The 22140-nt window shown below is 41.3% G+C and overlaps 1 protein-coding gene across 4 annotated transcripts in view; it reads right to left on the minus strand.

The window, feature by feature from the left end:
- The window catches only part of SQOR (sulfide quinone oxidoreductase), an 802763-nt gene that overhangs the window by 231834 nt on the left and 548789 nt on the right, over nucleotides 1-22140 (minus strand). For 3 of the 4 annotated variants that reach the window (XM_044073360.1, XM_044073363.1, XM_044073361.1), the window contains one exon: nucleotides 19277-19526. In XM_044073360.1, the coding sequence (XP_043929295.1) occupies nucleotides 19277-19495 (219 nt within the window). In that variant the 5' untranslated portion in view covers nucleotides 19496-19526. Of the gene's footprint in view, nucleotides 1-19276; nucleotides 19527-19616; nucleotides 19689-22140 lie in introns of all 4 variants that reach the window. The other variant, XM_044073364.1, reaches the window with a different exon arrangement.

The following is a 22140-nucleotide window of genomic DNA, read 5'->3' on the forward strand; positions in this document are numbered from 1 at the left end:
GAATACAGTATCTGTTCCCCTTTGTTCTGTGGATTGGGAAAGAAGGTTGGCAAATTAATAGACTGATTAAGAGCCACACTGGATACCACCTTGTGCATGAAGGATGGATTGGTTCTGAGGGACACCCTGTCCACATGAAAAATGATGAAAGGCTCCACTGCCATAAGGGCCTGTAATTCAGATACCCTTCTAACTTAAGTGATTGCTAAAAGGAAAGCTGTTTTCTAAGAAAGAAATTTTAAGTCTGGAATAGCAGCTGGCTCGAAAGGAGGTAGAGTGAGTTTCTCCAAAACAAAGTTAAGGTCCCAGGCTGGGGTTGGAGTTCTCCTGGGTAGTCTCAAATTTCTGGCCCCTCTGAGGAACTGCTTGAGCAGTGGATGAGCGAAGGGGGGAGTTTCTGTGCTATAATGAGCTGAAATGGCTGAGGCATGGATTTTAGTGGAGGAAAAAGACAGGCCTTTGTGTATCTTCTCAGTTAAGTATTGTAAAATCTGAGGTAAATTGGGTGCTGCTGTGCTCATCCCTTGAGATTGGTTCCAGGCACAGAATATTTTCCATTTTTCAGCATAAGATTTTCTAGTACTAGGCATCCTTGCCTCTAAAATGATATCCATCACAGGTTTACTGAAGGATGGTAGAAGAGAGATTATGTAATTAGCCAGGCTGCAGGGTTCAGTGTTAGAAGCTGAGGGTGCAGAATCTGGTTCTCCTGCTGAGACAACAGGGAAGGAGTCTGAGGCAGGTGCCATGGGGATAACTGTGACACACTGCGCAGGAGGGGGTACCAGTGTTGGCGTGGCCAGTTTGGAGCAATCAAAATCATCCTTGGTTTGTCCTGTTTGATTTTTAGTAGTACTTTGGAAAGCAGAGGTAGAGGGGGGAAGGCACAGACTGATAGGTTTTTCCAGCTGAAGGACAGAACATCCACTGTCCAAGCTTGCTTGTGGGGAGCCCTTGTGCATAATTTGTCCAATTGGTAATTCTGGGGAGAGGCAAACAGGTCTATATCTGGGCTCCCCCATTTGCTTGTCAACATGTTGAAAATCCTTGGTTCCAGTTTCCACTCGTGTGGGTCCATGAGGTTTCTGCTTAGTCCGTCTGCCAGTGCATTTAATTTTCCTGGCAGGAATTGAGCTTGTAGGTGCACTTGGTAGCTCAAGGCTGTGTTCCACAATGCCCTGGCTAGTCTGCAGAGGGGGTAAGAATGTGTACCCCCCTGCTCGTTTATGTACCACATAACAGTGGTGTTGTCCGTCTTTACCATAAGTTGCCCTGGAAGAATGTGGTCCTTGAAGACTGTCAAAGCATTCTGTACAGCTAACATTTCTGTTTGACTGATATGCAGGTGCATTTGATTTGGGTTCCATTTGCCCTGAATGCACTTCCCTAACAGGTGAGCCCCCATGCATAGTCTGATGCATCTGTTGTTGGGGTTTGGGTGGCAGGGGTTGGTGTGAAAGGTAGTCCCTTGTTTTGGTGGCAGGCCTCTGTCCACCAAAGGAATTCTAGGCATAGGCAAGGTATGATAGGAATCATTGCTTCCAGATCCTGAGAATGTTGACACCATAGGCTTTTTAGATACCAATGTAGTTTCCTCATATGCAGTCTTGCATATGGAATTAGAAGAATGCAGGAGGCCAGATAGCAGGGTTTTTGTGGCCACTTGTTTGAAGTAGGTTGTCAAACAAATTTGTTTCTCTGGCGTGAGGTAAGCCATCTGGGAAGTTGTATTCAAGCTTGCTACCAGGAATATAACTTGTTGACAGGGAAGCCAGGAGTGATTTCTTTTCATTCATGGTGTACCCCAGACAAGTTAGAACCCTTTGTACAAAGGCCAGATGATTCAAAAGTATGTCCTGGCTTTCTGCCTGAATTAGACAATCGTCCAGGTATGGGTATATTTGAATATTTCTTTGCCTGCAAAATGCAATAACTGGAGCTAGGCACTTTGTGAATAACCTGGGCACAGTAGATAAGCCAAAGGGCAGTGCAAAGAACTGATAGTGCGTGTAGCCTGCTTTGAAGCGTAGGTATCTTCTGCAAGATTCCCTGATTGGGATGTGCAGGTATGCTTCTTTTGAATCTAGTGTTGTCAACCAGGCATCTTTGCCTAGCATAGGAAGTAATTGGGGAAGAGTCAGCATCTTGAATTTTGGAATTTCCAAAAAGGTGTTTAGAGTAGACAGGTCCAGGATAGGACGCCATGAATTGTCTTTTCTGAGTACCAGGAAAAGCCTCGAGTAGAAACCTTGTCCCTTTTCCTCTTCCGGTACCAGTTGAATATCCCCCATGCTTAAGAGAGAAAGTACTTGTTTTTGGGCCTCTGCCCATTGATTTGGGGGTAGGGCCAGCCTCCCGCTTGGTGCTGGCAACGTGTGGAAGTGAAATCTGTATTCCTGGGACACTATATTTAAAACCCATTTGTCCTGGGTAATGAGTTCCCAGTTCTTTGCATGAAGAGCAATCTTTCCCTCCAAAGGGGCATTCAGTTGATAAGTGCTTGGAAATTTTAAACGGAAGTCATTGAGACAGTTTACCATAGGGGGGAGTCTTATTACTCCCAGATTTGTAAGTGGAGGCCCCCCACTGCTTAGTCCTGTGTGTCACCTGGGACTGAAACCTGGGGCTTTTGCTGTGTCTGGCTTTGGCTTGATAAAACCTGGAAGGGGCTGGAAAGGACCAATTCTTAGAGAGCCAGTGCCTACTAAATCTAGGAGGCTGAACTTGTAAGAAATCTTTAACAGTTTGCATAGATTTAGCTTTATCTTCCATCTTTTTTAAGAACTTCCTCAGCCTTGTTGCCAAACAGGCGGTCCTGATTTAAGGAAGCATCCAACAATTTAGCTTTAACATGATCAGGCAAGGATTGCTCCTTTAGCCAAGCATGCCTTTTGAGCACAGACCCAGTAACAGCAGCCCTGCAAGAGTCCTCTAACGAATCAAAACCACATTGCAAAGTATGTTTTCCAACACGTTCAGCAGAATGCATTATACCCTGTAATTCTTTATTTTCCACACAGTCAGGAATCAACATCATTTTCTGTTTAGCAATCCAATAACTTGTTGCTGATACTTTAACATATGAAACTGACAGTTTAAAGCCCTAATGGCCAAGGTTGCAGAAGTGTAAACCTTCTTACCCCATCTATCCAGTGCTCTGGTGTCTCTATCAGAAGGGGTAGCATTTTTAGCAGTAGAAGCCTTAATGCCCTTGGGCCCCTGTGAAATAATCTCTAGATCCACAATAGGATTTTTAAAAAGGAATTTGTGTGACTCAGGAACCCTGTAGTATATGTCAGGTTTTCTGGGAGCAGGAGGCAAGGAATCAGGGGCCAAACTAGATTCCAAAAAAGCATCATCAACAACGTCTAGTACAGGCCTAAAGGCCTATGCTGAGGTAGGAGTAAGAAATCTTTGAGCCTCTTTTTTGAATCACAAAAATCCTGGCTTTCCCAGTGGAAATCCACCCTTAGAGAATGCAAGGTTTCCCCAAAAGAAAAATCCTCTGGAGGGGAAGCAGAGGGAATGGAGTCCTCTGCATCAGAATCCTCATAAGTAGATAAGGGCAAATCCAGATCATCAGAAGAATCAGAAAAAACAGAATCCTGGTCAGAAGATTCATAAACAACTTCAGTCCTAGGCCTCTTAGAAAGGGGGGGTTGGCTACCTCTGATTAGAGTTATTAAATCTTCAGCCATTCTTATCATTTGTTTTTTAGGCATAGAGGCCTGAGCATGTGGCCTGGGTGTCGTTTTTTTAGGCATGGTTCGAGATTTAGGCCTAAGTTATGAAGGAGGCGTCGGTTTAATATATGCAAGTCTGTAGGCCTGAATACACCCTCAGAACCCGGTGCCTGCACAGCAGCTCCGGACCCATCAAAGGTAGAGACATCTGCGGGTTCCATAGTTGAAGCATCTTGCAGTATACCAGACTCCGAATGGGTCTCAGTAGAGGCCTGCGAATCAGAAGTAGCGGGTATCAGGGGCTGTGAAAGTGCCTCACTGAGTACCGCCGAACTGGCGACTGGCTTAGGAGTCGGCAGTTCTGGTCCTCAGCGGCCTGTCTCTGTCTTTATCTTTGCATTTTTTTAGAATCCCGGTAGTCGGATGGATAACCAACGACATTTCTGGATAATTAAACCGAGAACCGAAATATTTAGAGGTGAAAATATACTGACAACAGCGCTGGTTAAATAAAGCACAAAACCGACAGCAAGGAATACAGTACGAATGAAAATCTTTATGAGGTATTTGCTTTCCACAAGTAATGCAATTATTAACATTTACTGACATTGGTAAGGAGCAAGAAAAAGTTTCCCCAATGGGGTACTTAGCTTTAGATGAAGACTTTGGTTCTGAAACTCGAAAACGAAAATTTCAGGAGTCGGCCAACCTGCACTTGCGAACTGCTTCTGCTTCAGGCACTGCACAGCAAGAAGGACTGATGTAATGGCACCGGCTGCATGTTTTATACCCCTGATGACCTGACATCATGGAAGAAGGGACAGCAACCGACGCAGGACCCAAGACTTTGTTAATCAGGCTGACTGAGGGCTACCTGCACGCAGATAACCCAAATGCAATGACTGCAACAGTGAAACACAAAGAACATCAAATAAGTCCAGGAGATAAGACTGCTGACGCCAAACTGACTTTAGAAACCAATGATGTTTTCTCAAGTGGAGTTTGGCAAAAGTACCATAGGAATGCTAGAACTCTCAGATGCTACCTGGCTGTTATTAAAGCCAGAGGAAGAAGGGACTGAAAGAAAGAAATAAGAATTAAAGCCTTGAGAGAAGACAGAAAAGCCAGCATTGGAACAGTCTGGATCCTGTACCGCAGAAATACATGATCCTGTGAAGGAGTCAGAAAGGACTTTTGGAAATGTATAGTGAACCCCAGGCTTTGCAGGAAGGAAATGGCAAAGTGAAGATTCCGCAGCAGAATCTCTGGAGAGGATGCCTGAAACAGGCTATCATCTAAGTAGGGAAAGACTTGTATCCTCCTTAGCCTGCAAAAAGCAATCACAGGAATGAGGCATTTGGTGAATACCCTTGGGGCTACAGAAAGGCGAACAGCAAGGCAGAGAACTGAAAATGCAAGGAAGCAACAGAAAAACTTAAACACTTTCTGAATAGGGAATGAATAGGAATATGAAGATAAGCATCCTTGAGGTCCAAAAACACTAGGAAAGCCTGAGGAAGCAGAAGCTGTAACAAAGTCTAAAGGGACAACAACCAAAAGGAAGAGACCTTCAGAAAGGTGTTTAAGATAGAGAGGTCATTAATGGATCCCCAAGTGCCTCTTTTCTGGGAACTAAAAACATTCTGGAATAAAACACTTTCCCTCTTTGGGAAACTGGAACTTCCTGAATAGTTCCCCGAATCAAAAGATCCTGAAGCACCCCTAGAAAGAAAGTCAACTGTTCCTGAGGGGGCTAAGGAATGCCTATGAAAGGGGGGAGAGATTTCCAGATCATGTAATAATCTAGGTGAATAATGGACAGAACCCAGGAATCCTGTGCAATCTTTAACCAGACAGGAAGGGATAATGAAAGTTGAAGCGAAAGAGGAATGCTGCTGAGAAGAACAGGATAGTCAGACAGCACCTGGTTTGTCAGGAAAAGGAAATTTCTGTGTCACAGGAGTCTGGGCAGCTTTAACAGGAGGAGACCCTTTCCCCCCTTTTTGCTCTTGGGAGGAGGGTGAGACTGCCTATGAACAAAGGCTGGCTTATATGGGTAATTTATTATCCCTCTGCTCAAAGGAGGAAATTCAATACACATGAACAACTTTAGACTTACAGCAATCTTATCTCTCCTCACCAAAATACTTGAAAAATGTATTAAAAAACAATTGCTAGACGATCTACTGCTGGAAGAACTCATATCCCCTTCAAAACATGGTTTATGTCCTTCCCATAGTACTAACACTGCCCTATTAACCTATATAAAGACTGTCAATAAAGCTAGAAATAATGGCAAACTAGTCTCTTCCTTATTTCTAGACTTGTCTAAAGCCTTTAACATAGTTTGTCACAGCAAACTTCTACTTCACATGTCCTCGCTAGGTCTCTCTCAGCCCACCCTTCTGTGGTTCAAAAACTACCTGTCCAATAGGTATCAGTCAGTAAAATGGCACTCCATGCTCTCTCCTTACCTCCCATTCACCAAAGGTGTACCACAGGGCTCTATCCTTGGTTCCCTTCTCTTTAACATTTTCACCATCACTGTATACTTCCACACAACAGGCCACCCTATTACAATACACACAATTCCACTCTCATTTGCACATCTGACAATATGGTACACCTCCAAAAAATTACTCAGGAAGCTTAAACAACCACTGGAACATGTCTTTGTAACTCAAATTACTACTTTTTCCTTAAATCCCTCTCTCATGAAAAAAAAAAAAAATTAAAGTCCTCTCTCTTGATTATACAACCACTGAAGTCACTTCTCATAGCAAATTATTAGGGGTGATTGTGGATGATCATTTTACATTTGATCTACATATACAAGATTTCATAAAAAAATCCCCAAAAACTAGGGATGCTTTACAGAGCTAAAAATGTTCTCACCAATGCGACTAAAACTACACTTGCCACTATTTATCTCCTCCCCACTCTTCTTTATGGTGCTCCCATCCTTACTAACCTCCAGGCTTCACAGTTTTCACAAAAACTGAAACTTGAACAATGCTATAACAAAGATGCTAAATTTGCAGCACATACCCCTTTCAGAACCCACCAATGTATAGCACAGAATAGTCTAAATTGGTTAGAACTGCCACATTAACTAACATATACACAACTTACCACCTATAAAATCACCCACCGTCCAACCTGCTTGTCTTGCACTAAAACATATTCTACACAACTATGTACCCAATCGGTCACTGTGATCCAGTGACCAAAACCTCCTGTCTTTCTACAAACCTAGCAAATCTGATGGGCATTATATGCACTCATACAAGGCTGTTAAAGCCTCAACTTCTTTCCTGTATCCATCAGGTCTATACCCTCCCTCCCAGCTTTCAAAACCACTCCGAAAGATTTCCTAGCTAAAATCTGGCTCTGTTCTTGCTCAAAACCAGGATAACTTACATCCTTAAATGTCAAAAAGTACCTTTTCATTCCTTATACCTCCTTACTCTCTCTTCTTCACTTACTTCCTTACTGCTATCTAATTCTCTTCTCTGACTTTCTCTCTAAATATACAATTAGCCTGTTTTATCCTTGCTTCATATTGCAATTCCTATTTGTATTACACTAACTTACCTTTAATTTCTCTACAAACTGTCTAAAATTTCTTTAAATATTAAATGATTGCCACATACCTTGTATTGATTCTTAACCAAAGTTTTTTTAAATTACGTCTACTTTGTTATAATTATTTAAAATGTAGATATTGCTTTGCTTTTGAAGATTGTAAAATTACTGTTCTTAAAATGTTTTGTAATAATTTGGAGCTTATCTTCCCGGACTTCTGCTGAAAATGGGGTTCTGCCCAGTCAGACTTTTCCGGCAATCAAATGTCAATAAATAAATAAATAATTTATTTATTTGAAATTTAGGCACAGGAGAAACAAAAACACGTTTAAGTTCCTGTAAAGCCTTGCCCTTATCCTGAAGCGACTTAAACAAATCAGTACCAGCAACACCAAATAAGTGTTTGTTATTTAGAGGAGCATCCTTCAACTTAGTCTTACCATCATCAGGCAAAGATTGACACTGAAGGCAGGAATATCTCCTCATCACAGAACCAAAAGCAGCAACTCTGGAAGAAGCATCTGCTGCATCATAACTGCTCTTAATAGAATGGCAAACCACCTGAGAAGAGGTCTCCAACAAGGAGAGAGCAGAAGTCTTCACTTCAGAATTAGCAAGGTCAGAAACTACTTGAAAGGCCTGAGACAGAAGAGCCAAAATATATCTGAACATATGGGTCTGATAACTGACAGCCCTAAAAACCCAAGGCAGCATAGGTATAAACTTTCTTACATAGTCTTTCCATAGTCCTGCTGGGTTTATCAAAAGGAAGAAGCTATCTAGAAGGGAGTAACTGAGATGGCTTGTCAGATGTCAGAGACACCACAGGGAGGTTAGCTGGAGGTCTTCTATATAGAAATTTGCATTCCTCAGGCACCCTATAAAACCTATCAGTTTTTTTTTAGGGTAGGAGTCTGGAACCTAAGATGCAGTAGAAAAGGCATTCAGTAAAGCAGCCAAAACAAGAGCAGTGGAAGGTCTGGGAGAATCCATATGCAGAAGGTCATAATATCTCTTTTGCACTTCAGAAACCTGGGCACAATCCCAGTTAAAAATACTCCATCATCCTGGAAACTGTGTCCCAAAAGGAAACCTCCTCAAAAGGACAGTCAGGACTAGTGAACTCCTCCTACACAGAACCATAGTCTAAAGGAGATGGAATCTGGGATGAATAAGCAAGGGATTCCTCATCTCAATCCACCTCTTCCTCAGATGAATCCTGTTTCCTAGGTCTTTTAAGACAAGTACAGGACCAGGAGGAGCAGGAACAGAAACTCCTTGAGGAGGTTTCAAAGGCATTAAACAAACCCTGAGTGAAATTCTGCCATTTAATCTGGGGGTCCTTAGCAGTAGGAGAAACATGCTTAGTTTTTTTGTTTCTTTTTCAAAGGGATGTCTACCCTGTAAAACTTAGAAGGTTCAGATGGCAAATGACATTCTACAATTGTAGTTGAACTTCCTCTCTAACAAAAATTGTTAATAATCAGCTGCGGTTCCCCCTGAACATCCGAAGTGGACGTTTGCAAGGCCTCCAGGAACATATGTGAGGTTGGATCCATGCCAGCTTCCAAAGCGGTCATGGCAGAGGAATCCATTGGTGGAGTCAAGCGATCCTCTGGACTTTCACTAGCCTCAGGAAAGACATGCGGCAGAGGTGGCACAGCAGAAGAATGGACCTAGACGTCTTGGTCTTCTTCTTCACAGATGGCTGAATCTCCATAGTGTGTTTCACTAAAAGCTTAAGACATTGGTTCTCGAAATACAGGGCCAAACAGGAACGCTGACTAAGAAGAGTCTTTGGGATGAAAGCCTTTCAAATGGAACAGGATGTATGGTCGTGGGAAGCACCAAGACAAAATAAGCGCTGCTAGTGCCTGTCTTTATTGGGAATCTGTCTCCTGCACTGGCATTTACCCTTTCTGGATGACATGAATCCCTATAAGCATCACACAGAAGGAAAAAAGATAACAGCAAAAATCTCAAATGGGGCACTTATCTGAAATTTGCATGGAGGTAAACCAGCAATGAAGCAGGCATTCAGACCAATGAACAAAATACGGTCTTCAGACTGGCGACAAAGAAGTTCTGAGGATGGTACATCTGGACGTCAACTTTATGCCCTATGCTATAAGTGGGGAGCATACGTGCGATGTACAGTGCACCTTAAAGCAACCTAAAGGCTCTGGTAAACTGGCTGGATGTTGGGCTGCTCTTGGCATGGGATCCCTACTGTAAAGAATACTGCAACAGTGAAATAGTGAAATATTTTAAAATCTGTGGGTCTGTTTGTGATGAAGTTCTTGTGAGTTACATTAAAAGAACAAAAGCGCAAAATAGAGTCAATTTTGTACTTGGATATTTCCTTCCCTGCTGTCTTAACATTTTATGCTTTTTGGTTTTGTTTATGTTAAGTTTCCAGTTTTTTGGTTTTCATAATAGGTTCATAGGTTCATACTAGGCTATCTGCCCTAAGGCACTTATAAGCCTAGCCAGAGTGTGTTTGGCTTTCGCCACCTATTTTAAATTAATTTTGCTATGCCCTTTTTCGAGGTTAGTATACTGTGCCTCTGTCTAACAGTGACACAGAAGTGATACCCGGGATAAACCTACGATCTCCAATCCACTCATCAAGATTCCTCTTGAAGAGAGTCAATGAGGGACTCTGCCTAACCTGGACTGGGATTTTATTCCAGAGTGAAGGGAGCCTCTGGGTTATGAATCTGTCCCTCCAGCATGTCCTATTTATTTTAATGCTGAGGTTCAAGTCTCTCGAGCGCGTAGCTCGATGGGATTTGGATTTTCTGAGGTGCAGCATGTCCATTAATTCCGGGTTGGACATGGCTTTATACGTCAGGCACAGATCGCCTCTGAGCAGGCGGTATGCCACTGAGTAGAGCTGGAGTTCCTTTAACCGGGCAGCATATGTCATCTGTTTGAGCCCTATGATCCTCTTGGTGAGGTACTTTTGGGGTCTTTCCAGTTGCTGCAGGTGTCTGGTAAGGTACATCCCAAAAGGGGCATTGTACTCAATTATGGGCCTGATGAGGGATGAGTAAAGAGGCACGATGACCTCCCGTGATCTAGATGTGAATCCCTTCATGATTAGGTGGGCTATATAAAATGTTTTTCTAACCACTTTGGCCACGTGGTTTTCAAATGAGAGATTGCTATCAACTTGGGTCCCAGGTCCCTAATTACTTCTTCTGTTCTTAATGGATTACCACCTATGTGGTAATTTGTGGGCACTTTGTTTTTGCCAAAGGGGATGACTATACAGTTTTTGGCGTTTAGCTTGAGGCCATGGCTCTGGCACCAGTTGTCTGTTTCTATGAGGCCCTTTTGGAGGATGCTTGTGTCGGCTGGAGAGTTGATTATGGCGCCCAGTTTGCAGTCATCTGCGAACTTAGTCAGTCACAGTCCTTCCGTGTTGGCCTGTACCTCCGAGAAATATATACCGAATAAGAGAGGTCCCAGGACTGAGCCTTGGGGGACGCCACTTGTAACTGGTTTGGAGTCTGACATGGCTCCAGCAATTCTAACCATGTGGGTTCTGTCCTTGAGCCAGTTTGCAACCCATCTAGTGACATAGGGGTTTATATTTAAGCTGGTGAGCTTATCTATAATGCCCGAGTGGGGTATTGTATCGAAGGCTTTTGCGAGGTCCAGGTAGGCTGTGTGGACCACCTTCCCATCGTCAATGGCCTTGGTGACTGTTTCAAAGAAATCAACCAGGTTTAAGAGGCAGGATCTGCCCTTAACAAAGCCAAACTGGGTTGTATCCAGTGTCTGTAGGTCCCCAATATCTTTATTTATGAGGTCCATGATGATCCTTTCCATAGCTTTGCAGACCAAGCTAGTCAGGCTTATGGGGTGATAGTTTCCAGGATCTGTTGAGGCACCACCTTTGTGGAGAGGGACCACTGTTGCTGTACACCACTCTTTGGGTACATATCCTGTAGTAAGGCTGAGATTGAACAGTAGTTTTATGTTTGGGTTTAGCTCTTCTTGCAGTTCATGTAGGACGCAGCCCGGGACACCATCTGGTCCCTTTGATGCTGTGTTTTTTGCTTTGGAGAGGGCAGCTCTTACCTGAGCATCTGAGATGTCAGGGGGGCAGCACTCTGCTGGGATAAATATTTGCCCTTTTGGTGGGGAGGGGGGGAGAAGTTTGCGCTGAACCTGTCAGCTAGGACGTTGGCAATGTCTGTGGGTTAGGTGTATTTTTTGTCATTTTGGACTAATTCTGAGCATATCTGGGAATTCCCACCCAGGTTCCTAACATAACTAAAGAAAGCCTTGTGATTATCCTTAGTGTCCTGTGCAATTTTCCTCTCGAAGCTGGCCTTAGACGATTTTATGAGTGCCCGTAGTTTTTTGCTAATACTGATCAGAGATGCCTTCCCTTTTTGGGATTTTGCTCTATCATGTAGTAGCTTCCTCCTTCTATTGTATAGTTTGTTTATGGCTGGGGTCCACCAGACAGGACGCCTGCCTTGGGAGGATTGGGTCTTGGTTTTATTTGGGATTGCATGATCCATGCATTCCTGAAGGTGTTCATAGAATGCGTTTATAAAGGATTCTGCGGTCTGGGCCATATTTTCACAAGCCCGGGCTTTGAAGGATTCCACCTCGGTTTTGAGGAGTGTGAAATTTGCTTTAGAGAAGTTTTTCACTGTGGTTTTCAGGGCAGGGGTGGAGTCGGGATGTGAATATCCAGTGAGATTAGTTTATGGTCTGATCTTACCAGTGAGGGATACACTTCTGGTCTGGAGCATAGAGTCCCCATGTTGGTGATGATCAGGTCCAGTATGTTTTCCCCTCTTGTGGGAGTGGTAACAAGTTGTTCCATAGCATTTGGGTTTATAAATTCTAGGAACCTTTGGGCTAGGTGTTGGAGCTAGAGTAATGCTCCCAGTCTATGTTTGGGTAGTTGAAGTCGCCCAATATAATGGTGTTTGGAGAGACCTTCATATTTTCCAGTGTTCTCAGGACGGCCGAGTGGGGTTCCTGGGTTTGGGAGGGTGGTCTGTAGCAGGCTATAAACTGGAAGGCAGTTTTACCCACTGTTAGTTGCACATGGATAGTCTCTGATGTTTCGTGCTGTGCCACCAACCTGGAGGTGTGGGTATCTTTGACGAATATTGATACTCCCCCTCCTTTTGTAGTACGGTCCAAGTTTTGGAGCCGAAAAGCATGGTATGAGGTATAACCTGGTAGTGCTTGGGTGCTCTCGGGAGCCTTGAACCAGGTTTCTGTTACTGCACAGATATCGATGTTCTCCATGCTAAGGAGAGTTTCGAGTGCATGCATCTTGAGGTTTAGACTTCTGGCATTGAGTAGCATTACTCTTAGTTTCTTATCCCTTGTGATACCTATGGAGGTGGGTTTGTCTTTTGAGCCTTGCCTAAAAAAGGCACTATGGGGGTAGCAAGAGCCTTTGCCAATATCTGAAAGCCCAGGGGTGACAGGTGCAAGCCGTCGCTAGCGAAGCATCGTGGCTTGTCAAGCATGTCATCCCAGGCTGACAGGCATTGGATCCCCTTTGAATGACACCAATACTTAAGCCAATTGTTGAAATTGATCATCTTGTCTTCATATTGTGGCATCATTCTTGGTGATACTTCTTCTGTCATACTATCTTCTGACATATAATCAGAAAAACATTTCCCATCTTGTATGCATGCCACTATTTTTTTAGCATATAATGCATTTCTTCTATGGCATTACTGATATAAGGTGCTTTACTGTATCCCTAGATTATTTTACAAGCATGTAATACAGCGTTTCTTATCCTGTGTTAGTCATAAGTAATGGGCACAGATATGATGAAGACTTCTTATTTCTTCCAATGCTATGTTCTGTGTCCTTTTCCCTTCTTTCTGCAGCCTGATTGATTACCCCCTATTCTGCTTCACTGAATTCCCCTCCCATTCAATTTTAGTTCAATGAAAAAAAAACATCACTGTGATTCATTTTCCAACCTGACTCTGAGTACAGTTGTCATTTCTCGGTTAAGTTGATGCCAGTCAGTGGGAAAGAGAGCATGGAGCTAACAGGTCTTCAACTTCCTTATAATAGCCACAACTCCCCCTCCCACATCTTTTTAAGTCTAACACTAGAGACATGATTCACTTCAGTCTGATCACTCTTAACAAAATGCTTACTCTGTCTGGTGATGGAGTCTATAGTCATTAAAAAGTTCTGATGTGCTCCCATAATGTCTCACAACTCCTTCCCTTCCTGTCAGACATTCTCTTATATCTGCAGCCTTTCCACCTTCAATTCACCTATCCCAACATCCATTTCTTCTGGTTGCCTCCGTTCTTCCTGTCCTGCAAATGTTCCATTTCCCACCCATCATGAACTCTTCCTCCAGGCATCCTCCACTGTTCTGAACCTTTCAGCCTCAATTCCTCCTGCCTGGCTGGCTGAGTGTTCCCCCTTGCTCACTTCCCTCCTGCTCTCCTTGTTGCATGGTTTCCTGCATGACAGCATCTGGCTCCATCTCACCTTCATAACTTTTACTTCTGTCTGTACATATCTTCTTACATGACCTCCATCTCCTCATCCTTACTTTCGTGGCTACATTTCCTAGTATTGGCTTTCTTCTCTCTCTCTGTCCTACACCACTTACCAGTACTCTTTTTGCACTCCTGGCCATATCCTGCTGCCCAGTACCTTTTTGTACACCTTTTACCATCCAATCCGAAGTACAGTCATCCAGCTGTCTATTCCTCTTCAGTCATGGTTACCCTTTCTCATCTAACTATGGCATACTTAATAATTACTTACTTTGGCTGAAATTAGTTGAGCATTTATATTTGTTGTACAGTATAAGTCTCCCCATCTGAGTCGCATCATTTATGGATATAATCTAGTAGTATTTTGGCTAAAAATAGTAGACTGACCAAAACTGCTGTTTATTACTAACTTAAATGGATGAACAGTGCTGTTTACTGCTGTGAAGCCTGTATTATTACAACGTTGTCATTTGGATCTCATAGAATCTAAATTACACGTTCTTACTTTTAATTAAATATAGAGAGTGTTGTTTCTGGTTCACAGTCTCAGTATTGCACTACTAAATTACTCCGACACTGTGTAGCTTCATTTAAAGCAGTATTTTAAAGTAGTTTTTGCCTAAAACATCCTATACGATACTGTTGAAGTTCAGAATAAAACCTGAATGTTTTTTAGAGCTGATGCTGTTTGTGAACTCAGGTTGTTCTTTTCTAATCCACCGGACACTGAGTCACTGCATTAGAAACAACTGCCTACCACGTGTTTTCAAGATAAAGACTTGGGATTATAATTAATGTTCTGCTCCACTTAAAAGCATATTTATCTATTATCTAACATCTACAACAGTCTGGAACCTAAAACTGTTCACCTGCTATATTCAAGTAATGCAAGACTCTTTTTTTCTATTGTGATTGTTTCCTCACATCTACTAGTGTAAGTGCATAGAGACTCTCTAGTTAAGTCCACTGCTCTACTATATATTTGATTAGATATTTAAGAATGCTTAGCTTAATACTTGTATTCCTCTAATTATCTATCCCTCCCAGGTGTTCTCCCCTCTATTGCTATCCTGAAAAGCTTGATTCACCAGAAGGACACTACTCTGCTGCCGACCAAACTGAAAACCTGACTTAAAACAGTCCCACTACTTAAACTTCCTAAGGTTAATAACGCTATAAAATTATTCTACTGTATAACTACATATGCTGAACTGGGTCTACTGCACCAAATAGGTGTCCCTCGTTATTAGTTCAGGCCCCTTAACCTCTGCAGTGTGGCAACTTTTGTAGCTTACTACAGCTGATTCTTAGTGGCTACAGAGTGCAATTGCTTGAAGCCACTATATTGGGTTAGAACATCAAAATATTACATCAGTTAGCCGATAAAGTAAGTGTCCTCTCTAACAAGTTGCATAAAGAGCACAGTGAAAGTTTTAGATTACTTAATTTTCATTCACTACTCACCTTTGGCTCTAAGATCCTTGTGGTCTCATTTAAAGCCCCACTCCAATCGCCCAAGGGCTCACTCCGTGCCCCACCCTACCCACAATTCCCACCCACCCCCAGTGTTGCTACATTTATAGCAACCTTAAGCACTCCCACCTCACTAACATCCAATCAGCCTTATCTCCCAATTAAATTCCTACCCCCTCCTATCACTCCTTTCTCTATCACCCTCATACATACTGGTAACAACCCATTTAATTATACATTCACCAAAGCCCATAATGTCACCACCCAGCATAATGGTATTACTCTCATTGCTCTCCTTCATGCTTATTCCTTATATGCTCACATTTTATGAAATCCAGTATGGCCTAGAATTCAAATATCCAAAATACCAAACATCCACCCTAATATGTAAAAATCTAAAAGACCACCAAATAAACAACACTTCCTGCATAAACTATCAACCTACTTATGTTAGGTATATCAGGTCTAAAACCAGACACTATCATAAACTGATAAACAAAATTTTGAAGCTTATACTACACGTACACTACAACCTCATAATTGATGGTGACATTCATCCAAACCCTCTCTTAACAAAAATGGCTCCCACACAAGTCACCTCACCAAAACAACATCTATTAATCGGGCCCTCAACTCATTACTGATCTGTCACCTCAATATCAGAAGCCTAAATAACCAAGTGCATGAACTACATGCCCTCCTAGACATCCACTCCCAACAAAGAAACATGGCTAAAACCATCAACTTCTGATAATGAAATTCTTCCACCCGGATATAATATTCTTAGGTTAGACAGGAATACTAGGAAAGGAGGTGGAGTAGCTGTAATTTATAAATCTACTCTCAATGTCACTATAAACCCCATACATCCTCCCCAAGCAAACAATGCAGAAATTCTATCCACCAAAATTCAAATAAACAATAACAAATGTACAAGGATTGTCTGTGTGTACATTCCTCCAGGGAATAATGTAACCACCTTAGAATGTATCCTCAATTCATTATCTAGCACCTGCCCTCAGGAAACCATTTTACTTGGAGATTGTAACAATGACTGGAACACCTGTTTCGCAAAAATCTCCCTCCACACACATTAACCTATATGAATTTACACAAAACATTTCCACTCCAACAAGAACAGCTAAACCCAGTCTTAAGGAAAGTATAATAGACTGGATACTTATTAATTCCCATCCCCAATTGTACACTTCAGGTACCCTTCTTGATGACCTAAGTGGCCACCCTTCTTGATGACCTAAGTGGCCACTTTCTTACCTATATAATTAAGTATAAAGCCATCAGTCCATTCTCAGAATAAGCACCAGGAAGAACTTTCACCTTTCAAAAATTCCATGATGAACTTAAAGCATGTAACTGGTCAGTACTAAAGCAATTACCCCCAGATGATGCTGTAGCCTACTTTAACAATACATTTCTCAACATCCTGGATTTCCATGCTCCCATGCGCTCCACTAGAATAAAATCAAAAGGTGCTCCATGGCTTACCAAAGATACCAAATCTAAAACTGCCCTCAGAAACAAAGCCTGGCCCCTATGGCATACCACAACCCCTCCCCCCGACCAAATAAAGTACTGGCAGCTTAGAAACAAAACCAAAAAAGATGTCTTACTTGATAAAAAAAAACTACTACTACCATTTACAACAGAAATATCATAATGTACCCAAGCCAAACCACTACCCCATGCCCTGCAGCCACCACTGATAAATCACCCGAGGATGTCGCTAACATCTTTAACCACTTTATCACTGAAACTATCCAATCCCTAGCTAATCTATCCAATCCCTAGCTAATCAACTACCCCCTAGCTGCCCCAGTACAAATCAGCCAATTCCTGATACCCATCTCTCTTTTAGATTCTAACCAGTTGCTACTTCATTTATTCAAGCTTTACTCAAAAAATTAAAACCTACTACCTTGTTAGGCAATCGTCTCCCTAATGAATATCTGCAAAAAGCTGCTGATGCTATAGCATACCCAGTTTCCATTCTTGTCAACCGCATGATAGCAGAAGCCTCTATCCCCTCCATCTGGAATATATCCTATGTGATACCACTCCATAAAGGTGGTACTTCCACTGAATTATCTAACTTTCATCCAATAGCCATATTGTCTCCACTTGCCAAAATTATGGAAAAATGTATCCATGTACAGTTGATGCACCATCTTACCCAAAACAATTTACTAGCAAACTCTCAGCATGGTTTCAGGCCTCACCACAGCACCACCTCAGCCCTCCTTGCCTTCTCTAATACCATTAACCACAACCGTAACAATAACAAATTACCCTCAGCCCACTTTTTGGACCTCTCCAAGGCATTTGATATGGTCAATCACCAGCTACTAATTCAGACTCTAAAAACTACCTACTTAGATAACACTGCTCTCCACTGGTTTTATTTGTACAGCAGACAGCAGGCTGTCCTATGGCAGAATAAACTACCTGCCCTCTTACCAAATACCCTGGGAGTCCCCCAGGGATCAATACTGGGTCCACTTCTATTTTCTATCTTTATCAATGATCTCTACACTGTCATCCCAGATGCAACTTGTATTCAATATGCAGATGACTCCACTCTGATATGGTCGGCTTCCTCTCAGTAAGATCTGTGTACAAAATCACAGTCTACTTTTAACACAGTTGAAACATGGCTATCTGATTGCCATTTGATCTTAAATCCTAATAAAACAAAGTTGCTACTTTTCTCCCCCACCAACAGGTCTAACCCCCTTTCTTTTTCTATATACTCTAGTAATGGTACCACTATCTCTCCAGACTCCCATACAAAACTATTAGGGGTCATTATCGACAATTACCTCAAGTTTGATCTACACATCAACAAAACTATTAAAACCATCAATAAAAAAGCTTGGGTCACTTTACAAGATCAAGCCTTTCCTTACCCCACCTGCTCGTACTGCAATTACCCGCTCACACTTACTCTCGCTTCCCCTCTACTGACTAACCTAGGTAAAATAGAACTCAATAAACTATCGTCCTGCTATAATCACATCGCCAGATTTGCTACTGGTATGCCCTACAAAACACACTACTGTACTAACCTAAGATTTCTTGGGTGGTTAGAACTGTCTCACCTCATCCAGCTCAACCAGATGACAGTTGCATGTAAAGTACTAAACCTACCTGACAAAACACCAACACTCAAACACATAATCTACCCCTGCAGTAACCTTAGAACACTACGATCATTAAAAAAACTGCTCGTCCAAACCATCAAAGCTAATTTTTCAGCCGGTGACTCTGCTAACTATGCTGGAAAAATGTGGAATTCCCTACCAGCAGATATTACTCTAGAACCCATCACAAGTTGATTCAAAAACACTCTAAAACAATACTTTAAGTCACACTCATCTTGCCCCTGTTCTAATCCTGGCTAACACACTCACTATTACTCCAAAGTAATTACACCAGTCTTTCTTAACCATCTTGAGAATCCTATCTCTTAACTTACATACTTCTGCTGATTACTAAATGTATCACTTGTTTTTCTTTTCTGAAATAATCTGTAAATAATGTCTGAAATTTAAATATATTCTTTTTTCTGGAAAATCTGCAAATAATGTCTCTGTACACTTTATTTTTGTTTTAAGTCGTATGAAATTTATTATTGTTTGCACCTTGGAGCTTTTCTCCCCGGGCATCTGCTGAAAATGGACAAGTATCCAGTCGAACTATCCCGATCAAGAAATGTAAAATAAATAAATAAATATTTATCAAAACCAAAGTCAAGAGTCAGAAAATAGCAAAAAAAAAAAAAAAAACGAATTTGGCAAATAAATGCTTTGAAGAACTCTGTAAATGACTGAAAAAAATAAATTTAAGATTATGAGACAAAGAATATGCCCTAGTGTGACTCAGCAGATCTTGAGCAACAAGCATTACATTTTGCAGAAATGTGCCTTTCTTAATTAAAGAATTTCAAATTAGAAAGTGAGGCTATGAATAAATAAAAAAAACTCCACACTACCTTACCTCACTTGGCTCAATTACTGCTACTTTTCCAGCTCCCAATGTCCTTTTCATACGTGCACTCATGGCAATTCCACCAGCACCACCTCCTACCACTACAACATCATAGTACTCCTTTGATGCACGTCTGTTAGTGGTATGTAATGTGCGGCAACCAATTTCACAAGCCTCAAGTTTGGGTACATGCAAAAATGTCCGAACGCACAAAGCTGCGCAAGCCATTTTGAAGCTGTGTTTGAAAAAAGTTACCTCTCTAGAATGAAAAATGGGATCACAATAAGTAATGAATATCTACATAAAAATACTCAACAAAATCAATCAATACATAAATATATAGTCATACTTTGCCAGTTCTGCAACACATTTCTTCAACAGCTTTCACATAGCTCTATTGTTGGAAAATCCGTTCTTAAATCTTAAAAGTACAGTAAAAAAACAGGAGTTATTCAGACTCATACACCCTTACTTCAGGTGTGACAGAATAAAGTGTTGTTAGATACGGTTCATTCCATCAGAAGCTATCTTCTATCCTCAGATAGTAGTTACCAGTAATTAATTCCTGAGAAGTAATGTTGACACTTGAATAATGTTCTTTATTTCATAACAATGACTAGAGGGCATGCAGTCATTACACTGTTCCTCTGGTGAGTTTTCCTCTGACCACTGTTTTCGTATGGCTCCTGTTACATATACTCTGAACACATATGAGCCTTGCTAACCTGTGCATTAAACATTCTACTTTTTTCCTTTCTATACACTTTTTCCCTTTCTGCCTGGAACCATTAGCGTTCTCCCCCTAACTGGTTATGTGCCCACATGTTCCCAGATACACGAATCCCAAACAACACTGAGCAAGAATTAAACAGAAGAGAGCTGTCATTCAGGCAGACATAGAAGAGGTGTGCCCTTGTCTTTGCCCCTTCTTCCATGTGCTGCTCACCTCACTCCCCTAAGGGTTCAGGCTCAACCCCTGTTCTGCGGCCTCCCATGTTTTTAGGATGGACCCAATCTCCAGTTTGGGAAACTACTTAGCACCCGTACACACTACTGCCTTCCTCATTTTAGGCACCGCCAACTGGCGTACTTTTTTTTTTCCTTTAGCACTAAATCTACTCCTAGGTGGCTGTCGTGTGCACCTGTGTAACCATGAGGGCCAACTACAATGTCTCCTTGCTTGTGTGTGATCCTACCTTCACATGATGAGAACTCTCACCAATGCCTTGCTAGGCTAAGCCCACTCCTCAGTCTATATTACAATGCTAGTTCCAACAAGCCTCTGCTTGCAAGTAATCAATACAGCTAGAAACAAACTATACATACATATATATATATATATATATATATATATCTTTCTCTTTCTCTATATATGTGTGTATGTATATATATATATATATATATATATATATATATATATATATATATATATATATATATATATATTTATATCTATGGCTATAGACTGCTTGGTCAACCACGCAATGTATCGAACATTTATTAGTCGATCACAACTTCTCAAACATGCACAAATCAAAAAAAAAAAGGCCAAGTTTCCTGTACCTCAACACTCCCTTATATTTACCAACTCTGAGATTGGTCTACAATGGGGAAAGGGCAAATTCCCAGATCCCTGCCGTACCACAATCTTGCATAGATGAAAAGCCAGTATGTGTGATCAGCAGATTCTTGATTGCACATAGCATAAAATTTCATCCACAGGTATGCAATATACAGTAACCCTATGAAAATTCGGGAAATGTTAGAGTGATTCCCGAAACATGGACATTGCATGGACAAAAATATGGACACATGAATATGCAAACTTTGAGATCGCCATTTCTTGCAACATTTCCATTTCTCAGATGTATAGCGAAATCATACTTGGTAAATATAAGTTGGTGGGGCTTGCAACCCTGCAACAAAATGTAAAGGAGAAGAGCAGTCTTCAAGATTTGCTCTTCTCCTGTTGTTTTTGCTCTTTTTCTTAGTTTTGTCAGCAGTCAGCATTTCGAGTGCAGACGTTTCAATATGGAACCACAGAAACTGCTGAAAATTGGGACTGTGTCCAGTTTAGCAAGATGTATTTCAAAATAAATTAAAAAAAATTCAGATACTTAAGATACTTGCCATATCCATACTCCTGGTAACCTATCTAAAAAAGATTATTTCAAAGCCATTCACAAGTTTATTTGCATGTATCTTTTCTATTACTTTCTCCATAAAACACAATATTCTATTCAGAATACTATTCCTGTGTGGAACATTCTGCATTAATCAACCACGATGAGGACCTATTGAGGCAAAAGGTAAAGCAAAGGTCTGCCTGTAACTTATCACCAAGTTCTTCTGTCAATGTTGAATGTGGGGGCATACCTCTGAACTTTTTTACTTAAGAATTGTGGCCAAAGCCAAAAATAATGCAAAAAAGGGCCAAAATCAGGGTCAGACTTAAATATTGCTCTTATAAATTGAGAAAGTTGGTAGAATAACAGGTTTTGCATTACAATGCATTTTATGAAAGGTTTGAAGTCTGAAACTCAAATATCTGTCATTATTTAGTGGCTTCAATCTCTGTGATTTGTCATAAAAACAGATTGTTTGAGGAACAGCCCAAAAATATGATGCAAAAGTTTGGGGATTCTGTGAATTAAACAGTGTATCACAATTTTAAAGTCATGGATACAGAATACATGGCTGTACTAATAAATATAAATAAAACCACCATAGAGCTATGGCACAGAAAGGTACAGTATGCAAAAAGTGAGGTGTGCAGAACTGTGATTTATAAAAACATAAAACCTATTGATTACATTTTGTAACTGGCAGGTTACATTACCTTATACTTAGCTCACGAAACAAACATTGCAGCT

This window comes from Protopterus annectens, chromosome 5.part1 (assembly GCF_019279795.1).
Source record: "Protopterus annectens isolate FY-2018-M chromosome 5.part1, PAN1.0, whole genome shotgun sequence".
In the NCBI taxonomy this organism is placed as follows: domain Eukaryota; kingdom Metazoa; phylum Chordata; order Ceratodontiformes; family Protopteridae; genus Protopterus; species Protopterus annectens.